General features: G+C 62.9%; 2 protein-coding genes across 5 annotated transcripts in view; both read left to right on the top strand.

Annotated features, from left to right (window-relative positions):
• Positions 1-109: 109 nt before the first annotated feature.
• Positions 110-21,665, top strand: part of ERBB3 (erb-b2 receptor tyrosine kinase 3) — a 39,823-nt gene continuing 18,267 nt past the window's right edge. For both annotated transcript variants that reach the window (XM_082781290.1, XM_082781289.1), the window contains exon 1: positions 110-115. The gene's annotated coding sequence lies outside the window, so the exon portion shown is untranslated. The remainder of the gene's footprint in view (positions 116-21,665) is intronic.
• IKZF4 (IKAROS family zinc finger 4) lies at positions 363-21,626 on the top strand. 3 transcript variants are annotated; one of them, XM_082781323.1, is made up of 9 exons: positions 366-471; positions 5,457-5,511; positions 9,329-9,433; positions 13,070-13,330; positions 13,474-13,641; positions 17,898-18,047; positions 18,871-19,002; positions 19,256-19,934; positions 21,306-21,626. In XM_082781323.1, the coding sequence occupies exons 2-9, from the start codon at positions 5,472-5,474 to the stop codon at positions 21,442-21,444; spliced, it is 1,674 nt and encodes a 557-aa protein (XP_082637449.1). In that variant the 5' UTR covers positions 366-471; positions 5,457-5,471; the 3' UTR covers positions 21,445-21,626. The 3 variants fall into 3 exon arrangements, with proteins under 3 accessions (XP_082637451.1, XP_082637449.1, XP_082637450.1); XM_082781325.1 differs by lacking the exon at positions 18,871-19,002 and having other exon boundaries at positions 363-471; XM_082781324.1 differs by having other exon boundaries at positions 367-471; positions 19,256-21,446.

The following is a 21,665-nucleotide window of genomic DNA, read 5'->3' as shown; positions in this document are numbered from 1 at the left end:
ATCCTCACCCATCGATGCTCGCTGCCTCTCGGCGATCGATTCCTCCCCCTGCCCCCCCGTTCCCAATCGATGCTCTCGGCGCTCGGCTGAGCCCCCCGCTGCCGGCCCCGCTCCGGCCGCCCCCCGCCTCCCCCCCCCCTCACTCCACCGCCCCCCCCCCTCACCCCCCTCCCTCTCCCCCCCCCCCCTCCCCGGCTGCTCGGCGCTCGGCTGCTCGGCCTGGCTGCGCGCGGGGGCCGGAAGTGGCTCGGGGCCGCCGGGGGGGCCCGGGCCCTCCTCAGGTGAAGCCGCCGCCGATGGAGCCGCCGCCGCCGCCGCCACCGGGCCGCTGAGCCCCCCCCCCCCCCCCCTTCCCCGTAACCCCCCCCTCCCGTCCTCCCTTCCCCCCCCGTCCCCGCTGCTGCTGCTGCTGCTGCTGAGCCCCCCCCCCCGTCGCGCACGGGTCGGGGGGGGCCGCCCCGAGCCCTGCCGGTGAGGAGGGGGGGGGGGAAACGGGGGGGGATAGGGGGGGACGGGGGGGAACCGGGGGGTACCGGGGGGGTGTGAGGGAATGGGGGGGGACTGGGGATGAGGGGGGGCCCCGGGGGGGTCCCGGCACCGGGGGGGAGTGGGAACCGGGGGGGGGATCCCGGTACCTGGTGGGGGTCCCGGCACCGAGGGGGGGGTCCCGGTCCCGGTCCCGGTCCCGGTCCCGGTCGTGAGGCTCAAGGAAACGTGGGGCGGGGGGTTAGGGGGCTTTTGGGGGTGCTTTTTTGGGGGGTCGTCCTCCCCCCCCAGCCCTACGGTGCCGTTTTCCCGGGATGGGGCCGGGGGGGGCCACCCGGGGGTGCAGCCGCCGGTACCGGGGCTCATGGGGGGGGCTGCGGGCACCGGGGCTGCCTCCTCCTCCTCCTCCTCCTCCTCCTCCTCCTCCTCCTCCTCCTCCTCCTCCTCCTCCTCCTCATCTTCAGCCTCATCCCGGTGCCGGGCCGGGGGGGCCACCCGTGAACAATGAGCAGCCCCCGGCCCGGGGTGGGGGCCACCGGCTGCTGCGGGGGCTTGGGGAGCGCTCCCGGAGTCGGTTGGGGTTGGGGTGGTTGGGGTTGGGGCTGGGGCTGGGGTCTCCCCCCCCGTTCTGTTCCCCCCTTTCCCGGTGCAGCTTTTGGGAGCTGCTCCCTCCCCCCCCCCCCCCCCCCCCCGAGCCTCGTAGCGGTTTTTTGGAGCGCCGGGCGCGTGGGGAGCGGTTTTGTAACGCGCCGCTTGCGGGCGGGACGGGGCGAGGAGGTGGCACACCGGGACGGCGGGACAGTGGGACGCAGCGCTCCGAGCAGCACACCCGTGTGTGGCCCCCCCGGTGCCAGACAGAGCCCCCCCGGCTGCCCCGCGGACCCATCCCGGTCCCTTCGGGTGGTTGTGCCGTGGGGTCCCTCCTTGGTTTGCTTCCCAATTGCCCTGAGCGCTGCTGCTGCTGCTCCCCAACCACGCTCCCGCTGGGGTTGCGGTGCCCTCGTCCTCCTGTACGGCTCCCCCGAGCCCTGGGGTGCTCCCTGGGTGCTCCCCGGGTGCTCCCCGACTTCATTCCATGTCTCAACGCCTCCTGTGTTGTGAGTTCCCAACCCGTCCCGCTTGTACGCATCCTTGTGCTGCATCCATTCTGCTGCTGGGTTTTGCCCCCCTCGGCTGGGCAGCGGGGGCTCACAGAGACCCCAGCCCCGTTGCTTGTTCCCCACTCGCAGCTGTGGGATCAGCTCCCGGGGCAGTGACGTGCGCCCGTGTCCCCCGGGGCCCTGCAGGGCTCCGTGTGCGCCTCGGCTCCCCCGGCCATGGGGCAGGGCCGGCACCGGGCTTCCAAGAGCTGAAAAGGACTCCAGAGACCCCACGAAGGCATCAGGAGGAGATGGGGCACGGGGCACAGCACCACGAGGACGCCTCCCCTCCTGCCCCCGGCGGGTCGGTGCCGTGTAACCATCGGCGAGCTCCCCTCGTGCTGTTGGGCCGTGGAACAGCAACGCTCAGACACTCAGCTCCTGTTTGTGCCTCCCTCCTGGGGTCCGCAGGAAGATTTCTGCCCGTCGGCTGGAGCAGGTGCTGCAGAAGGAACTTTTTTCTCCCCCCTTTTGCTGCCAGGGGAGTCAGAGGAGACGCGGCTCGCCCTTTCATCTCTGGCAGGCTCGGCCGGGCTGTTGGTGGCGGTTATTTATTCGCGTTGCGGCGGTACCTGGAGGGCACGACACGGATTGAGATGCTGAACAAAGAGGTGGGAAAAGCTGGCCCTGGGTTGGCTCTGAATTCAAACTTCGTCGGAGTCGCTGGGCCCCGGGAGCGTGTTTAAGCCCAGCGATTCCTCACCGTGCTGCTCCGTGCTGCTGTTCCCATCAAACCAAATCGTGTCGGTGGCCAGGCACGCTGCGCGTCCCGTCCCGTTGGCCTCAGGAGCACTTCCAGCACGGGAGGAGCTTCTCCTGTGTGGTGAAAATTAGAAAAAAGCAAATAAAAAAGGAGCATCTTTGAGCGGAGATGTGCTTGGTGCGGGCTGCTGGCCCTCGTTTTGATCGTGGATCCGAGGTTTGGATCCTCAGAGGGGTTTTTTCCTCTCCCTCCTGTTTTAGCAGGTGCTGGTCTCACCTAGGGCAGGAATCGCCGCTGTGCTGCTCGGCTCCTGCTCTGATCCCCCCATCGGGGTGCCGGGGGGCAGAGTGGTGTGAGTGGTTTGGTTTTGGGGTCCGTGAAGTTTTCCTTCCCGTCCCTAAAGCATCACCCAGACGTTCCCGGTGCCGGGCGGCGTTGCTTCGTGCCGGTGTAAACACCCGAGGGGACTCGGGGTCTCGCCAGCCTCAGGAGGCTGCCGGCGGCCGCCCTTCCAGGCAGAGGACCGCGTGAAATCCGTAGGGTTTTTTTTTTTCAGCAGTGACACTTCATCTTCCCGAATGATAAATTCCAAAACACGGAAACAATGGGAGCTGCTTTCTAATGGATAAAACACGCCGCAGAGCCCTGCTCCTGGCCGGTTTGCTGCTGGCCGCGGGGCCACCGCTGCCACCAGGGCTCTGCCACCGCCCGGCCGCTGGGCTTTGAAGCCTCTCCAACGACACCAACTTTTCCCTCTTTTATTTTTTTTAAAGTTTTTTTTTGAGCAGCCGGTTCGTTCGGCGTGCTTCTGCTTGCAGCGAAGGTGGAAAAAAAGCCCTCATGTTGGAAAATCGGCCGCCGCCGGTGGAAACAAGGCTTTGGGAGACGAAACGGCGGGGACCTTTACCGTGCTTACTCATCCTGACCCCGAGGGAAGGCTTTGAGGTGCTCGCCCTGCGCCTTCCTCCTCCTCCTCCTCCTCGCCGTGGGTGCCGGGACGTTACCGGGGCTGAGCCCTGGGCCCCTCAACACGGCTCCGGGCAGGGTTTGTGTTGGCCCCACTGCTCGGGTGCTGATCCCAGTGCTCGGGGCTTGTCCTGGGTGTTCGGAGGTGGCTCGAGGGAGGAATCGAAGGGTGGCAGCGGGCTCTGCCTGGCTCCCTTGGGGGGCTCCGAGGGTCTCCTGCAGCACCAGGTGCTGGCACAGTGAGCAGAGCCCCGGTGCCTCCACTGCTGTTGGTGTCTCCCCTCTCTGCCAGCACGAAGGGTGTTTGCAAATTGCTTTGTGCAGAGACAGAGGGTGGTTTTATTTTAAACTGGGCTAGTTCTGAGGATTTTATTTCATTTTTTTTTTTCCTTGAGCGTGGCCACTTGGGGAAAAGTCCCCGTTTCGGCAGGGAGGAGGGCGCCGAGCTGCTCCAGTTCCTGGAGAAGTCTGCGGGCAGCAAGGCTTCGTGCCCAGCTTTCCACCCGGGTGGGGTGTGGGGTCCCCCCCTGGCTTCCCAGCCCTCCTGGGGCGCTTTTCCAAGGGGGAAGGCTCCCGGAGCAACGGGCACGGGGCCGTTCGCCGGCCGTAACCTTAATGGGACCGCTCGCGTGGGTAGGGAGCAGGAGTTGCAGAACCTGCTCCTTAACTCGGTTGCGTTCGGCTGATTATCAGCTGATTACTCGGAGGGAAATTAATTTCTCAGACCAACTCCTCGCTGCCCGGGTCCCCAGGGCTGCCCGCTGGCAGGAACAGGGGGCTCGGGGGCGACGCGGCGCGGTCCCCCGCGTCCTGCAAACCTCCGCCGAGGCTCATCCTCAGGGTGGTCGCTGGGCACCAGGTCCTGCTTTTTAATTTAGTGCGTTCTGGCTGCGGAACAGAAGAGAGCAAGGGCTTTGTAAATCAAATTGATTTTTCTTATCATGTTGCCTGCCCTTTGTGCAAAGCAGACGGATCTCTGAGCGTGTGCCTAGCTGCAGAGGAGCAGAATTACGGGGTCGGCAGAGAGAAAACTGCAGGATGCACCTGAAACCACAGCGACCGAGCAGCTCGGGGGGGACATCCCACCTGGAGCAACCTCACCGAGGGGTCGGAAGCGGAGCTCTGAAGCCCTGAGCGGGGCCGGTGCCATGGAGCCGCCGCGCTGGGTGCTGCCGGGATGGGCACAGGGCAGCATGGCAAGAGCCTCTTATTCCTAATTAACACAGAACGAGCAGCCAGGCCCGGGGGTTAATTAGCCGAGGCTGTTGTGAGAAGCAGTCGTGGTTAAAATTCGACTTTTACGGGGCTCCATGCGAGAGGGGCGACCAATTCCTTCCCCCTTGGAGGAGGCTTTGAGCTCCCTGGGAAAGGCTCCGCGCCCTTACCGGCCCTCTGCGGGGCCTGAGGAGTTTGTGCTGCTCCTCTCCTCGCGTCGCCGTTATTCCTCTTTTTTTGGGGGACGATTCCTCTCTGCAAATTACCGCGTTTTTTAATCGTTCTCGGCAGCGAACGCTCCGCTTCGGGACGTGTCAGCTGCCAGTTACCGCGAGCGCTAACCGGCGAGGCTCGTGTTCTTAAAACTGCGCCCGTTGTGTTGTTTAAGCAGCCGAGGTAATTGGCGAACACGAGCCGTCTGGATGTATAAAACGTTCATTATCTCCGTGGGGTGCCGAGCAACAAAACACAAGGCAGATTTCCCTTTTATTTTAGCGCAGCCTTCGGAGGGGCTGTGGGTGCTGCTCGGCGGAGCGCCGCGTGCGGCCGTGCAGCCTCGCTGCCCCCAACCTCGCTGCTCTCGGTGACAAAATGAAGCCAAATGCTCGGTGATCCCCACGTCTGAGGCTTCATCTCCCTGTTGCAGGCACCTGGGTGCCCAGTGGCTGCTCCCTGCAGGCGAGGGAGAAGGGAGATGTCCGTGCAAACTGCCCCGTGGCTGTTTGTCCATCTGGCCAGGCGTGTGTTGCACGGGTTTGGCTCGGAGCGAGCCCCGTCGGGGCTGGTGAGAGGTCGGAGGGGATGGTGGTATCGTCCTGGTGGTGAAGCTTTGCTGGAGGAGCTCGGGGAGAGCGAGGTGGCTGCTGCGAGAGGCCACTCGGTGGGAGGAAGAGCACCCGAGGCGCCTCCGGAGGCAAGCCCTGACTCAGCTCTGCTTTCTCTTTCAGCAAAGTACCTTAAGGATGGATATAGAAGACTGTAATGGCCGATCCTACATATCTGGTACGTCTGATCGCGGCATTTGCCACTTCTTTGGGCTTGCTAATGTTTTAAGGCGCTGGGTTTTGCCCTCTGGCTGTAAGCTGGCCTGGTTGCTTTGCCCCAGGCTGTGCTGTGGCGCTGAAGAGCCGTGGCCGGCGCGTGCCGTTGGGTGTCCGGGACGTGCCAGTGCCCGTGGTGTAACAAACAGCTGACTGCAGAGTCGTGGCTGGCCAGCCCTCGTGCTGAACGTGTGCCTGTGTGTGTGTGTCTGCTGTTGGGGCGCTGTCATTGAGCCGGCACGAGGCTGGAGGTGAGATTCAAGCTGGGCAGGAAGGAAATTTCCAGGGCTGAGGGCGCAGTCCTGGGGCCGGGGCATCCGAGGGCTTTGCCCCCACTTCCCACTCCTGTGCCCAGCTCAGGAGCGTGCGGGGGTCTTGAGTGTTGCAGGTGGTCTCAGCTGTGCCTTGCCTAGGAAAGCAAAAGCTGCTTTGGTGGGGTTTGGAGGGGCTTTTAGGGATTTGGGGGGGCTTTTTGGGGTTTGGTGCCCCGGCAGGATTGCTGCTTGCAGCGTGCCATCCCCTCGGTGCGCCAGGCTGTGCTGGGATGTGTGGGGTTAGCGTACGGCCCGATGCGGGTCCAGAAGTTGTGCAGCCAGCAGCAGCCCGCGGGTCCCTGAGAGGCAGGAGGACGCGGGGATGGATCGCTCGGTGAGGATGGAGGTGAGCAGCTGAGGAGCATTATGAGGGAGGGAGAACCCCGGCTGCTCTAACGAGCGGTGGCTGGGCCTTAACAGAACCACACAGGGACTTTGCACAACGCCCGGCTGCATAAATCACCTCGGGTCCTGCCCGTCCCACAGTTCACCCTCACCTTTCTGTGAAGATTTTCCCCGGTCCCCGGAGGGTCCACGCTCGGGTTTGGCGCTTGGCTCTCCTCAGAGCTGCTCCTGCTGCTATTCACTGGGGTTTTTGGTCTCTGGGATACCTCCGTTAAGTTAGGAAATGCTTCCCCTCCTGTGCCGGGGGGCTGCCCAGCTCACTTGTCTCTGATCTCCACCGAGCAGAGCCGCATCCCCCCGGTGCTTGCACAGGGCTCGGATGCGCGTGGGTGAGCTCGGTGCCGTGCCGCTGGCAGAGCTCCGGCTTTGCTTTTCCCTTGGGAGCTTTGTGGGCGAGCTGCCCCCTTCCCTGCGCTCCTGGCAGCCCAGAAAGGAGGCGGCAGGAGAAGCCTTTCTGGACAGAACCTGCGTCCCTCCCCGGGGCTGGAAGTGCTGGGGTTCGAGTTCTGAGCGGCTCGTGGGGCTTGGAGGGGATGGGACCGGTTGCAGGATGGGTGAGAGGTGAGGAGAAGAGAGCCCCATGGGCCATCCCCACCGGGCTCAGATCTTTTTTTTTTTTCCCCCAACAGCCCTTGTTCACCTGGCCCAAAAGCAGGGTGCCCCCAGGCCTGGCCTCATGGGGCTGGGGTGGTCCTGGTGATGATCAGCCGCTCATTAGGGCCGGGGTCTGCTAATGAGCTGGTTTTTCGGTTGCTGAGCTGTGGGGCTGAAGCGACTGGAGGAAACGAACAGCAGAGCTCTCGAAACTTGTTTCTGCGAAATACGTTTAATTAAACGAGCTCTCTTAAATAAAAAAAATAAAAAAATAAAAGTTGACGTTTGTCAAGTAGCGAGGTAACCGAAAGCCCGGAAATTCTTAAAGAAGGTGAAATTGGGTTTGTGTTGTTTTTTGTTTTTTTTTTTTTTTTTCTCCTGGTTTCAGTCCTTTACAGAAAATAACCCCGTTGTGAGAGGGCTCTGGTGGAGGCAGAGGCTTTACACAGAGGGGCAGGAGTGGGGTGGAGGTGGGCGAGAGCCCCCCGTGTGCCGCTGCCCCTCGCCCTCCTGGCTCTGCCGCGTGTCCCCGGTGCCTGAGAACGGGGCCGAGCCCTCGAAGCTCCTCGGAGAACTGGGCTGTGGCCGGGCAGCCAGCCCGCCTCACACACCACGTGCAGCCTTCCCCTACTTCTTGGAGCAAAGGGGACGCGGCCCCGGCGTTTCTGGAGCCTGAGAGGTCGTCAGAGAGGGGAATTGCTGCTGAACGCAGGCACCGCAGTCACACCTCTCCCTCAGGAGCCTCCCCGTGATTGGGGTCCCAGTGCCAAACCCCGGGAGAGCCCCGTCCCCTGCTGTGGGGTCAGCACCCCTAAAACCTGTGGTTTAATTGCTGCACGTGGGGCAGGATGCGGCCGGTTTTCTGCCACGGGGCGAGGAGGTTCCTGGCCCCACGGCACAGCTTTGGCACCGGGGGGGCTGTCAGCAGGATGAGGGGCGTCCTGGTGGGCTCAGCCCCGGTTTTGGGGAGGGCTGAGTGCTGTGATCAGCTCGGTTGTCCCCTGGTGCTGCCCTTCAGGAGCCGCTTTGGGATCTGGAGGAGGGAGCTGGGTGAAAGCTGAGCTCGGAGCAGGGAGCTGCGCATCCCACGAGGCTCAGGGGGAAATCATCACCCCATTTTTGGGGCTGGGGACCCCACCTTGGCACCCCCACCGACACAGGGGGGTCGGAGCCCAAGCGGCAGGAGGCTGCGGAGCCTGGCGTTGGGGGCGGCGCCGCTCTGTGGGCACCGGGGGCCCCTCTGGGTGACATTTGGGGTCCTGAGCCCGAGCGGCGCAGCCCGGCTTCCCGCTCGCCGTGCCGCCTGCCTGTAAAGCCCCGGCCGCGTCCCTGGCTTCCAGGAATCGGCTCTTCCTGGAAGGTGAGCGGCCGCGTCCTCCCTGCCAGGGAGGCGCCGACATGCACGCGCGGCCGCCGCTGTTTCCAAGGAGTTGGCTGCGGAAACGCTCGGGGGCTCTCCGGCAAGGTGGAATAACGCGAGTGGAACGGGAGCAGGGGAAGGATCCCGGCCTAACCCGGCGCTGATTCCGCTCGCTCTCGGCGTACGCAGCGGGGAAGGGGCGCAGGGGTGGGCGCTGGGTGCCCGTGGGGGTCTCGAGTCTCTTGTGCAGGCAGGGAGAGAGGGAAGGGGAGCGCCCGAGCCCCCCTGGAGGCGTCTGATGAGGTGTGCTCGGGGCGCAGCTCCCGATGTGCGGCACCAAAACCCCTCCGAGAGGCTCGGTCCCCACCCGGAGCAGCTGCTGGGGGATCGGGCTGCAGGATGTGCCCCGTTCCCCTGCGACCAGCGCGGGGCCGTTCTCAGCAGGGCTCCTTGTTCAGCGGTCTCCTAACCTCGTCTCGCCTCCCTTTGGGGTGCTCGTGGCTTGGACCGGCCGGCAGCAGCCCCACTCGAAGCCACCACAACCCCGGGAGGAGGGAAAACGTCCCCAAAGGGTGCCCTGGGGTGTGCGAAGGGGCACGGTGGCTGCCTGCCCGCGGGCGTTTGCCCCCAGTGCTCCCCGTGCCCAGCGGGGCTGACGAGCTCCGCGGCCCCACAATCACCAGGCGATGGGATGAGCTGGGCTCGGAGCGCACCGAGGGAGCTGCTCCAGACGTGAGCCTTCAGAAATAACATTCCCAGCTGTGCCGCCGGAGACCGTGGAGCTTCTGCACTTTTCATCACGAAGCGCTTTGCCCTCCCCGTTCGTGCAGCGCGGCCGGGGCCACGGGGGGGGTGGGGGGGTGGTGGCAGCTCCTTGCGGGCAGCGTTGCCGCCGTGTTCGCAGCGTGAACGGGCAGGGGCCTGGCTCCAGGCACGCGCCGATGGTTGTGTCTGTGGCCGAGGGGTCCTGAAGGGTCCTGTGCGCCCACAGCCCCTGCCCAAGGGGTGGGAAGGGGGCTGGGGGAAGGGGTCTCAGCCGGGTGAGGGCAAAGCAGGGCAGCCTCGGGCCTCGCTCACGTCTCTCCCCCTCCTCCCTGTTCCCAAAGGCAGCGGGGATTCCTCTCTGGAGAAGGAATTCAGCTCGGCCATCGTGGGACCCGCGGTGAGCACGCCCAACAGCCAACACTCCTCCCCGAGCCGCTCGCTCAGTGGTGAGTACACCGGCCCCGCGGTGAGCAGCCCGTGGTGTCCCCAGGCCTGACATAATTCTGGCTGCCCTCTGGGACGGGTTTCTTCTCCTTCCCTGTCTGCTGACTGAATTCTCTCTCTCTTTTTTTTTTTTTTTTTTTTTTCTAAAGTGAATGAAACTGGTTTTTAGATTATATTTAAGAGCCGCCCTCAGTAAAATAGGTCTGACTGCAGAGCTGTCCCGGTCTGTCCCTCGTTATTCCTGGCACGCTGGTGGGAAATGGGATGTTTCTGCGGGTGAGTCCAGCAGGGCTGACAGAGACCGAGCCTGGAGAGAGGCTATTTACATCGCAGCCTTCTCAGGGCACCAGTCAAGTTTCCATGAGCCCTGCGTGCTGCTAAGTAGTGTTGACGCACGAGGAGAAGGAGCGCTGAGACGAGATAAGTTGGCAAGTCCCGCTTTGAATCGTGCTCTGTGTGCAGGAGCGAGGGCCGGGCGGCTCTACCCGCTGACTCGCTAATGCCTGAAGACTGGCACTGCTTTGATCTCCCCTCTCTCCCAGCTCCTAGCAGATAATTGCGCCTTGCTTTTCCGTAGCAGAGGGGCTCCCCCGGGGTTTATCCACATGCTCTCCCAGCGCTCGGTGGCTGGGACGTCTCGGTTCGGTCCCGGCGTTACAGGGTGGCTCGTTCTGAACCAGGATTAAAAAAAAAAAAAAACACAGCAAGTTTTCGGAAGGGGTAATGCAAATTACCTCTGTTCCCATTTTTTCCCCTTTTATTGCTTACTATTTATTTTGCATTTGCCCTATAAAAACGCTTCGAAGCCCTGCGAAGAAATTAAATCTCAGATTTTCCGCAGAGAACCGTTGAGAGAGAGATAAGGCAGCCTTTTCGCTCCATCAGAAGCAAAAGGAATCGAGCACGTGGACTGGCTGAAGGGACAATAACGAACCCTTCCCCTTTAACAGCAGGATGCTAGTGATGGTATTGCCTCTGATCTGACTTGACTTCACAGCTGGTTCATCCAGCAAGCATCGTGCCCCAGAGGAGCAAGAATATTATATAACCTGTTCTGCCAGCAGAGACTTCTCTCCAGCGAGACCGGACTCTGCATTGGTTCTGAAAGGAGAATTACAGAACAATAGTTGGCCTCCCTTCTTTGCCCAGGAAAAAAAATAAGTCCCTGGGGGAATGGGGAAAAAAAAAAAAAAAAAAAAAAGAAAAAGAAAATCAAAGTGCAGCAAACGTCAACTCATCCAGGCAGCTCCTGCCACCGAGAGAGGAGCTTTTCACTTCGTGTTTGTGCACGGAGGCGTCCGTTTGCGCTGGGGCTCCTGGATGCTCCCAGCGGAGCGTGGTGGCACCGGCCAACAAAGAAAGAAAGAAAAAGTTCTGCTTCCCCCAGGAATGCTTCAGCTGCGGAGCCTCCTCCCGGGCTGCAGCCAGCGGTGGCTTTGGCCAGTGGCTCGGCAGCCGGCCTGCGAGCTCCTCTGGTTGCCAAAGCGGGGTGTCCGCATAGCTGCCGTTGCTGAGAGCCTCTCCGGGAAGGCAGCATTGTCTGCGGGCAGCAGGGGAAGGAGGGCAGCGTGTGCCAGAATTCCTGGGCTCCTCACCCTGCAATAAACTCCCCGCGGTCTCGGATGAATCACTTCCATGCTGCTGCTCCTCGCTAATCCCCGCTCACGAAGCCGTACCTAGCTCCGAGGAAGAGCCGGGGCCCCGCTGCGCCGGGGGCAGCGCGAAGGGGCCTTTCCCTCGCCGAACGGGCCCCCGGTTGCCCCTGGGGGTGCAGGAGGGCTCCCCGAGACGGAGACAGCAACGGCGACGGTGCTGGCACGCCGGTGATCACGCGGCCTCCCAGTAAGCAACGCCGAGCCCACCGGGAAGGATCATCCCCGCCTCAGCCGGTGCTGGAGTTGGTTCAGGGCCCCCTCCGCCTTTAAAGGTCAAACCCCGCGGCTGGTTCGGCAGCTGGGATCTTACCGAGGGTCTCCTGAACCCCCGCGGGGCTCTGCGGCGTGGAGCCAACCTCCCGTGCGCCCCGAGCCGCGGGTGCGAGCCCTCTGCCTCCCACAAAGAGCTGAACAAGCCCCAGGGGTCGCATCAGCATCGGATCTGGAAGCTTCTGGGATTTCTGTGCGGTTGTGCTTGGGCTGCTTGGTTCTCACGCCTGTCTCCACCAGGCAGCTTGGACGCCGTAATCTCCTTCCCTCCAGGCAGCAGAAGTCTCCTTTGTGTATATAAAGTTCAGCTTCCTCCAGCCCCCACAGTTCTCCTCTTAAGGGATTGGGAAGAGCCTCCTGCTTTAAATGGAAGAAATAAGAATCTGATATTTCAAGGGATTCTGTAAATATTTTGTTTAAGCCTGCGGGCTCAGTGCATTGCCATGTGGGTGACCTGGATTCGGTTTCTCTCCCGCACCACCGCCAGCCTCCGGCCTGCCGGGACCAGCGCGAGGGGAGCAGGTAGCGGCCGTCCCGGAGCCTCCCGGGGGATTCCCTCCCGCGCTCGGGGAGGGAGGAAACTTCCCGATCCGATCGGTTAAGGGCTCGCTCTCCGAGCAGGCAGCTCCTCGCCGAGGGCACGGCGGCTGAAACGCGGCGTCGGGACGGAGGAGAGGAGCTGTCCTCCCCTCCCTGCGCCCTGCCCGCGCGGAGCCGTCGCCGTCCAGCAGCCGTCCTCTGGGGGCTGGTTTGATTTGTGGCATTCCACTACGCGTCGGAGCGGCCGGGAATGTAGGTCACGGCTGGCGCAGCCACCCCGGTGCCGCAGGAGGAAGGAAAGGTAGCGGCAGGAGGGGCCCTGCTGCGGCGCGGCGCCGTCCCCGGGTGCTCCTCGGGCTCCGGCCCGCAGCAAGCAGGTGCTGGACGCGGTTCTCCTGCGCCTCCCAGCACCATTCCCCTTGGCCTCGCTGCTGCTGCGGGGTCAGAAGCGCCCCGGGGTGGCTGCGTGGGGCCACCTCCAGCCCGTGGCTGTGGGACCTGTCCCCGGGGGCTGGCATTGCCCCTGCCCAGTTCCCTGCTTTGTCACCCGAGCGCTCGGGGGCTCCTGGTGGCCAAAGGCTCTGCAGGTGGCTGCGTGCTCGCTTGCCACTGTCCTCTTTGTGTCTGTGTTCTCCGTGTAAATCCCTGACGGATCCCAGGTCTTTAGGCAGAGATGGGAGCTCGGAACAGGAGGTTTGCTCTAGTGAGAGGGGATTTGCCGGCTCTAGGAGACTCGTGCTGGGCGCTCTCTGCCAGTAAATGTTGAGTCTTTACTGCCTCAGTGTCAAAATCTGGTGTCTTCTGCTTCCTCTGAAGTACTCGAACAGCACAAGTGCTTTTTCTTTCACCCTCTGTCTTTGAATACAGGGAACAAAATGTTGTTTTTTTTTTTTTTCTTTGGTTGGTTGCCTTACAGGGCAGGATGCAAAGCAGCAGTCCTTGGGGTGTGCAAACAAGTTGTCCAGCCCATAACCTCTCGTGATCTGTGCTCGATGTCTGTTCTTAAGTAGTCAACAGGACAAGAAGATGCGCGTTTGCCACAAACAAGGCACTTAGCGCATCAGCAGCATTTATTTTAGGAGTGAGCCTTGCCTACGCCGTGCTCCCAGCCTCTTAAACTCCGGTTTTCCCCCCTGCCCTGACCGCGCTTTGTCCTTTTCTGCCTGCCCGCAGCAAACTCAATCAAGGTGGAGATGTACAGCGATGAGGAAGCCAGCCGGCTGCTGTCACAGGACGAGCGGATGCTGGAGAAGGAGGACAGCGTGATCGTGGAGGACTCGCTCTCGGAGCCCCTGGGCTACTGCGACGGGACGGGCCAGGAGCCGCACTCCCCGGGTGGCATCCGGCTGCCCAACGGCAAGCTGAAATGCGACATCTGCGGCATGGTGTGCATCGGCCCCAACGTGCTGATGGTGCACAAGCGCAGCCACACCGGTGAGCGGCGGCCCCGAGGCCATCTGAGCGGGGCGGGACGGGCTCGAGGGGGGCTGCGGGTTCCTGAAACCGGGTGCCGAGCGCCCGTGGGCCGCGGCAAAAGGTTTTGGAGCAGGGTTTCAGGCGCTCCTCCCGTCCCGCAGGTGAGCGGCCGTTCCACTGCAACCAGTGCGGAGCCTCCTTCACCCAGAAGGGAAACCTCCTGCGCCACATCAAGCTGCACTCCGGCGAGAAGCCCTTCAAATGTCCCTTCTGCAACTACGCCTGCCGCCGGCGGGACGCGCTCACCGGCCACCTGCGGACGCACTCCGGTGGGTGGCCGTGGATGGGAAGGGGAGGAAAAGGAGGAGGAGGAGGAGGGAGGGGAGGAACACGCGGAGAGGGAGCAAAGCCAGGGGGCTGAGCCCAGCTCCTGACAGCCTGCGGGTTCCCGCGGCGTGGCCGAGGGCAGTGCCCGGGCCTTGGGGAGGTGGCTGGGGGCTGTGCTGGCTGTTGGGGGTGCCTGGGAGGCTTCGTGCTGCTGCCTGCCAGCAGTTCCTGGGGGTTATTGCATCTCTTTCTTGTAAAGATAAATGTTTAATAGATTTTATTGAGTCAAGATAGGTCCCACCCTTGGGTGTGCCCTGCCCCAGCGAAAACGAGCACCGAGGGGTTTTGTTTGTGCTGTTTTGACATTGTCCTTTAGAAATGTGACATTTGAGATGTGGTTTTCACCCTCGGGTTCCGTGATGTAACAGCTGGCTGGGGCCGCGGGTGGGAGTGAGGCGCGCCAGCGGCCCCCCTGCCTCGCGATCGCTTGCCCTTGATTTGCGCGCCCGCGCGCTTCTGCGGTGCTGCCAGGGCTTTTCGAGGTGCTGCCGGTGGCTTTGAACACCTGCGGCTCCCTCCTCGCATGGAAATGAGTGTCTCGTGCCCTTTCTTTAAGGGAAAACCGGCTGCTCCGAGGAGCCCCTGCTCATCGCAGCTTGCTCGGAGCCCCACAGCCCGCTCCCCCCTTGCAGCCCCCATTTTTTTTAGGGTTCTGCCCCGTGCCCCTTTCCGCAGGATGCGATGCTGTGGGTTTTAGCTCCTGTCTGAATCTTCCCACTTCACAGCTTCTCTGGGGATTTATTTCCCCGCCCCTACACATCCAGGACCCTCCTGGAGGTGCAGGAGGGAAATTGGAGCAGTTTTGTCCCCGGAGCGCGGTGCCAGGGCTGGGAACGGGGCTGTTTGCTCTCACCTGGCGCCTGCGTGGGAGGAGGCTCGGGGCTTTTGCGGGAGCTTTCCGCCCGCTCTCTGTCGTCTCTGGACATCCCCTCTGCAAAGGGAAAAATCTGCTGCTGGGTGCAGAACCCTTTTGGTCCCGTGCCCAGTCCTGCAGCCCGCGCAGAACGCAGGTGGCGTTTCGATACCAAGGTGATGGGAAGAGTCTGTTCCTTCCTGGGGAAGGGCTGAGGTTAACGGCCTGGGGCTTTGCCAGTTTATGGGGACAAAAAGGCAGGGAAATCCTTTCCCTGGAATCCTTCCTTATCTTTAAGGGGAAAAAAAAAAAAAAAAGAAAGGCTCTGGTTGTTGGAGGCAAAAACCCTGCTGTCATCAACTCCGGAGAGCAAAGAGCGCCTGCGTCTCCTCCTGCCCTGCTCGGAGGCTGAGGAAAGCCAGACCCCGGTGACAGCTCCCTGCCACGCACGGGATGAGCCCGGGGCAGTCAGCTCCATCCCTCCTCCTCCTCGGGCAGCGCCGTGTGCTCCTGGGAGGAGCTGCTGGGCTTTGGGCATCGCCCGACGGGCTCTGCGGGGGTTTGGGGCAGGGGAGGGCGCTGGGAATCGCCCCCTCCGCTGGATGGGCTCCAGCTCTGGAGCTGGAAGGCTCCTGGTTTCTGGAGGGGTCCCGCTAGGAAGGGTGTCGTTTTTGGGTGCATTTAAAGCCTCCCCATCCAAGGGCAGCGAGCGTGGGCTGTGGGTTCGGGGACTGAGCCCTGCTGGGGCTGAGGTCTCGCAGGGAGGATGCGTGGGGCCGGCGAGACCGCGCTCGGAGCCCTGCCACGAGCTTGAGGGGCTTTCTGCCAGCTAACGAACGTGCCTCCAGGGACCCTGAGCCTGGCCTAGCACCAAGATTCGAGGCCGTTCCTGGGCCCTGTGGGATGAAATCCCCCCCAGGCTGTGCCTGCCCCCTGCCTACGGCCTCGCAGGGTGCCCAGGGCTGGGTGCTCAGCGCCCCTGGTGCAGGCTCGGGGCTGCCCCAGCCTCTCCCCTCTGCCAGGCACGGCAAGGGTGCCTGCGAGTCCTCGAGCCGAGAGAGACAGAAATGGGACAAGCCCTCGCAACATATCAACCAGCAATTAGTCTTTACTGGAGCTAATTATCGAGAAAACCTTCGCTTCATGTGGATTTCACAGGCAGAAGTCGAGCGGTTCCCCTGCCCGGGTGGAAGGCGGCGGGGCCGGCTCTCCCCTCCCTCTCCCCTCACCGAGCCGTGTGCGTCTCCTGCCGTCCCCACGGGGGACACGGCGGCTTTCATCTCGGAAGATGTGCCGTCCAAAAAAAGTGAGGTATTAAAATCCAGATCAAACGCGCCGCGTGGCTCCGAAATAGATCAGAGGCTGCGGCCCCCCCGGGACGGCTGAGCCGAGCCGCCCGTCCCCGGGGACCCCTCCGCCTTTCAGCCCTCTCTGCAGCCCCCGAGCGAGCGATCCTGGGGCTCGCCGCGTGCTGCGGGCAGGAGTGTGGGGCTGCCAGGAGGGCGTTGTGAGCGCGGGGTCGCGTGGTTTCATTGGGGAGTAACGAGACCGAGACGTTTATTGAACCCTGACCGGTGAAACTGAGGTGGTTAATGAGAGAGGATGGAATTTGGAGCTGAGGCTCCAGCATGTGGGGCATGGGGTTTGAGGAATCATCTCCTAGCGCAGGTTTGGGTGTTCTGCTTGGAGCCTAGCGGTGTCCTTGCCTCCCTTGGGACTGGGGTAAACCAATACTGGGCGGCTCTGTGACACACGGGGAGGGCCGGCAGGGGAGGTTTGTGCTTGCCAGCGGTTCCTCCGAGCCGATTTCCAACCTGGAGCTTCCGAGGGGAAACGTGCGACAGCTCCAGGACCTGCTGTGACTCGGCCGGGCAGGCGGCACCACAACTCCCTCTGCAAATCCGGGTGCCGGAGCTGGGGCAACCGAGCGCTCCCCAGCAGCCCCAGAAGGTGCTTTTCAGAGGCAGTTAAAGGTTAAACCGCAAGCTGCAAAAAGGGCAAAAACAACCCTTAAAGCTGACGGGAACAGAAAGAGCCCGGTCTGGGCGGGCAGCGCGGCTGGGGCACGGGGGCTGGAGGGCTCCGAGGTGGCCGTCACCGCGCTGCTGCTCGCCCCTGACTGCTGTTCCCGTCCCGTGGTGGGGAGGAAGAGGGGAGGAAGAGCGTGGCATTGCTCCTGGCACCACGGGGGGCTCATCCTTGCCCCTTCCTCCAGCCACACACTCGAGGATGCCTCCCCTCTCCGCGTAGGTGCTGCCCTAACACGCTCGATTCACAATCACCCAGCGAGCGGCACAAAACCCCGGTGTCAGCATCTGCGTTTCCCCGTCCCCATGCAGACGGTGACCCCGAGTTGTGCTGGGAACGCGGGCAGCTTCCAGAGCTGCTGCTGCTCCCCCCTCGGGAGGTGCCGTGGTTTGTGGCTGCGAGTGGCCCTCTGCTGAAGGTGCTCAGCCCTCCGCGGAGCAGCGCCGGGCCCGCAGCACGTCGCGGCTGCTCTCCTTTGTCTGGCAGCCAGCGGGGCTGCCCGCCGACCTTGGGTGGCGGCGGCGATTTGCAGGCAGAAGTGAGAAAATGGGGAGAGACGAGAATGAAAATGCGTCTGACAGGCGGCTTCTCACGGCTCTGCGCGGCGGCCAGGCGCTGGCCGAGCGCTCAGCGGCGGATGGAGGGCGAAGAAATGCTCGGAGGCGGTCAGGAGGCCGGGGGGGTTTCCAGCTGCCCTCCCGAAACGCCGCCTTTGCCGTCGGGGTTTTACCCGGCGCTGCGCAACGTGGACGGGCAGCTGCCAGAAACCCGCGGCCCTGATGTCTGCGGGAGCAGAGCGCAGATAAAAGGCAGGTCAGAGGTGGTTGGCTGCAGCCGAGCGGCGCGGGTCTGATTTATTGTCACAGCCTCCATCCGTCAGGAGCCGTGCATCTTCCCCTGCTCTCTGGCAGGGAGCATTGGAGGAGGAGGCAGGTCGTCTGCCTGGCTCGGCCCCTCCGTTTTGGGGTGACCAGGAGGAAAGCTGGGCTCGGTGCCGGGAGGTGGGGGTCTCCTTCCTGGCTCTGGAAATGGTTTTGAGCGTGCCGGAGAGCTGGAGGCACCCGGGCCCGCGCTCTGCTGATGGCTTCGACAAAAATGCTCGCGCTCGAGGTGCCAGAGCAGGGCGGGTTTGGTGCTGGTGCCTTTCTGCACGGCACAGCTAGATGGGGCGCTGCGCCACCAGCTGCCCTGCCTGCAGCTTCCCTCACCTCCGGACTCCCTTCCAGCCCTTCCCGGGCTCTGGGGTGAGGTGGCTGCGGCAGCTCGGCGGCGATTTCTCCGTTCTCATGGCCAGGCTCTCGCTTTCGTGTTTTGCAGTCTCCTCCCCCACAGTCGGCAAGCCCTACAAGTGCAACTACTGCGGCCGCAGCTACAAGCAGCAGAGCACGCTGGAGGAGCACAAGGAGCGGTGCCACAACTACCTGCAGAGTCTGAACACTGAACCGCAGTCGCTGGCCAGCCAGCAAGGTCGGTACCGCGGCGTCTGGCAGCCCCGGTGGGCAATGGGGGTGGGAGACCACGGGGTGGGCTCGCCCCCAGCGCCGTGTCTGCCCGCTGGGGCTCTGCTTCGGGCTCGTCCTTCCCAGCAGAAAAGGGGGAGGCGGAGAGCCCAGAGCCCTGGGGCCGTGCCCCCGTGGTTGTGGGATGAAAGGCGCTATGCGTGCGTTGGTCGGAACAAGTGCAAAGAGTCACCTCCCTTCTCCGTCCCCGTGCTGGCAGCCAGGCAGGGCCAAACCCCCTGAGCAGACACGCTCCTGTCCCACGATTCTAGTGCGAGGACTCCCCAAATGTTTTCCCTAAATAACAAAGCACAATTACACCGCTGTGATGTAGGGAATTTACCCTCGCGGGCAGGCTCCGTGCGGCTTGGAAGCGCGTTCCTGCTCCTCCACGGAGCCCGGTGACGGCTTCCTGCGCGTGCTGCGCTGGCGCAGGACCAAACCCGGTGCATTTCTGGCTCCTCACCCTGCTGGAGCCAGACCTGATCCCGCCAGAGCCGCCGGGACTGGGGCGAGGTGTGTCGGGTAGGGCCGCGCAGAGGCGCTAAGCAGATGAGCTGGAACTGACGGCACGGGAAGGGAAAAGCCGCCTTCGCCAGCGGCAAAACGGGGCCGGTCCCTCCAGGACGGCTTGGAGAGGCAGCAGCAGAGGCGGCGAGGGTGCTTCAGCCCCTTGCATCGGCTCCTCTCGCCCTGGCGCAGCCTCGAGCCTCCGGCCGGGGCCGCAGGGTGCCCGTCCCCCTCGCCCCGTCCCCGCTTGCTGGCTGACCGGGTTCCCCTTGTCTTGCCAGGTGACGAGATGCGAGACCTGGAGATAGTGCCGGACTCCCTGCTTCACCCCTCGTCCGATCGGCCGACGTTTATTGACCGGCTGGCGAACAGCCTCACCAAACGGAAACGATCGACACCTCAGAAATTCGTGGGTAAGGGGCTGCCCCCTTGCTTCCCGGGCAGACAGGAGAGGAGGGCGAGGAGCAGCAGCCCCCCTGGCTGCTGGGGCCCCCACGGGCTCAGACTCTGCACTTGGGCACGCCGCTACCGCTCGCATAGCGCCTTTCATCCCCGCGGGGCTGTCCCTGGGCTGGGAGGGACGGGATGGGACCGGGACCGGGACCAGGACCGGGAGGGGGTCCCCGAGGCCGCCCCACCCGCTCTGACGCCGTCTCCTTCCCGCAGGGGAGAAGCAGATGCGATTCGCCCTCTCCGACCTCCCCTTCGACGTGAACGCCGGCTTCGAGAAGGACGTGGAGATGGTCTCGGCCCACCACCCCCTGGACCCCTCCTACGGCAGCTCCCTGTCCCTGATGGGAGGCGAGCACCTGCGCCCGCTCCGCCTGCCCCCCACAAACTGCATCTCGGAGGTCACCCCCGTCATCAGCTCCGTCTACACCCAGGTCCAACCCCTGCCGGGCCGCCTGGAGATGCCGGGGAGCCGGGAAGCCGCCGAGGGGCACGAGGACGTGGCGGACGGGGTGCAGGTGGTGTACCGGGGCCGGGAACCGGGCGTCGTTTCGCCCAGCAACGGCTGCCAGGACTCGACGGACACGGAGAGCAACCACGAGGAGCGGACGTCGCAGCTGCCGGCGGGGAACTGCGCCAGCAGCCGCCAGAGCCCAGCCTACGCCAAAGAGGACCCCAAGGTGCCGGAGGGGCCCCCGGCCGCCCGCTCCACGCCCAGCTCAGCCAAAGACGCCCTGCGCGTGGTCAACGAGGACGGGGAGCAGATCAGGGCCTTCAAGTGCGAGCACTGCCGCATCCTCTTCCTCGACCACGTCATGTTCACCATCCACATGGGCTGCCACGGCTTCAGAGACCCTTTCGAATGCAACATCTGTGGCTACCACAGCCAGGACCGGTACGAGTTCTCCTCCCACATAGTGCGGGGCGAGCATAAAGTCGGCTAAACCCCCCCCAATCCCAAACCCCAAAACCCCGAGCCCCCCACCCCCAGCCCGACCCCACTCCTCCTCTGTCTCTAGCTCAGCCCCTCCACCCTTAGGGCATGGAACTGTTGGTTTTTCTTTTATACTCCTTTGCACTGACTTTGGCTACAAAAATATTTAAAAAAAAAATAATCAATAACTAAAAAAAAAAAAAAAAAAAAAACACCAACCCCGGAGAGGGGGAGCTCTTAACAATTTGCCTTTTTATAAATGGAGTTATTTAAATATTAACGGACTTTTTTGTGCTTTCCCCTCCCTCCACCTCCCTCCGTTATTTATTGAGCTGCTTAGTTTCTCTTTTTATAACTTTTTCCACCCCCAAAAAGTCTCGCTTGAATTTCTGAGACTGGTCCCACCCCCCACCCCCCCCTCAACACCCCATCCCGGCCCCGTGGCCGGACCCAACCTCACACTAGGTGCTAAAACCCCCCCGGGCTGCCCTGCTCCGGCTGCTCCTGCCCTGGGGGTGCCGGGGGGGGCTCATCATGGGTTTAACACCGGGGCGGGGGCAAAACCAGGACCCCCTCCTCCCGGCGGGGGCTTTTTCGGCCCCCCACCCCGAGCCCAGCCCCGTCCTGGGGGGCTCGGGGTCGCTCCGAGAAATGAAGGAAAACCAGAGCCCGGTGGGGCCGGGGCGAAGGCTCCGCTCTCCCTGCGGTTCCCTCCTCTTCCTCGCTGCCCCGGCGTCCCAGCTCGAGGGGCCCTGGGGGGGGGGAGCTGCGTTTTTGGGGGCGATAACCAAAAACGGCGAGCGGGGGGGGCGCCGAGGCCTCCCCCAGGCACCGAGGTTGCTCAGCAGCAGCTCGCCAGACTGCTCTCCTGAGGTCGAAACCAAAGGCTGTTCTTTTTTCTACGAAAACAAACAAAACCACCTCACGAGTCGGCAACGCCTGTTGCCCCGATTTGTTCTTTTTTTTTTTCTTATTTTTTCTTTTTTCCTTCTCTTTTCTTGCTTTTCCGTCGGTGGTGTTCGTGTCCGGGACGGCGACGGCGGCACCACGGGGACAGCTCCGCGGAGCCCCCCCGGGACGAAGCTTCCCCAGCTTTGGGGGGCTTCGGGGGGCTCGGGGGGGGCACTCGGTGCCGTCACCCCCTCCCCACCGTGCCCCCCGTCCCCAAAAGGGGCTTCAGAAGCAGAGCCGGGAGCTCGGCCGCCCCCGAGCTCGGCCTTTTTCTTTCCGTCTCTTTTTCTTTTACCCGTAAGAGAGTCTAAGACAAATGTAGGAATTTTTGTAAACCTCCAGGTCGCTTTACTCCTGTAAATATCTATATTTTTTAATCAGATGTATGAAGAACAAAACGATGATGTGCAATACCCCGCCCCTCCCGGCTACGGCCGCTCCTTCCTTTCCCGACGAGTTTTCAGTTTGTAGAGCGTTCATGATGGATTTGCTGTCGTCTCGGTTTCCCCCTTTTTTGTGAGGTTAGACTCGCTTTTGGACAAAAAAAAACACCTCCCCCCCCACCCCCACCCCCCCGAGCTCTTACCGCAGCAGCTTTTTGTATCTGTAAGATATTGTAAGTACCTATTTGTGTAATGGAGATCTACTACTGTAAGTTTTGTACTGTACTGGCTGAAGGTCTGTTATAAATAAACCGGAGTAATTTAACGCCCCCCCCCAGACACATCGCTCCTGGGGGGC

This window comes from Aythya marila, assembly GCF_965140915.1.
Source record: "Aythya marila genome assembly, chromosome: 30".
In the NCBI taxonomy this organism is placed as follows: Eukaryota; Metazoa; Chordata; class Aves; order Anseriformes; family Anatidae; genus Aythya; species Aythya marila.
This window is presented reverse-complemented; position numbering and strand designations above follow the sequence as displayed.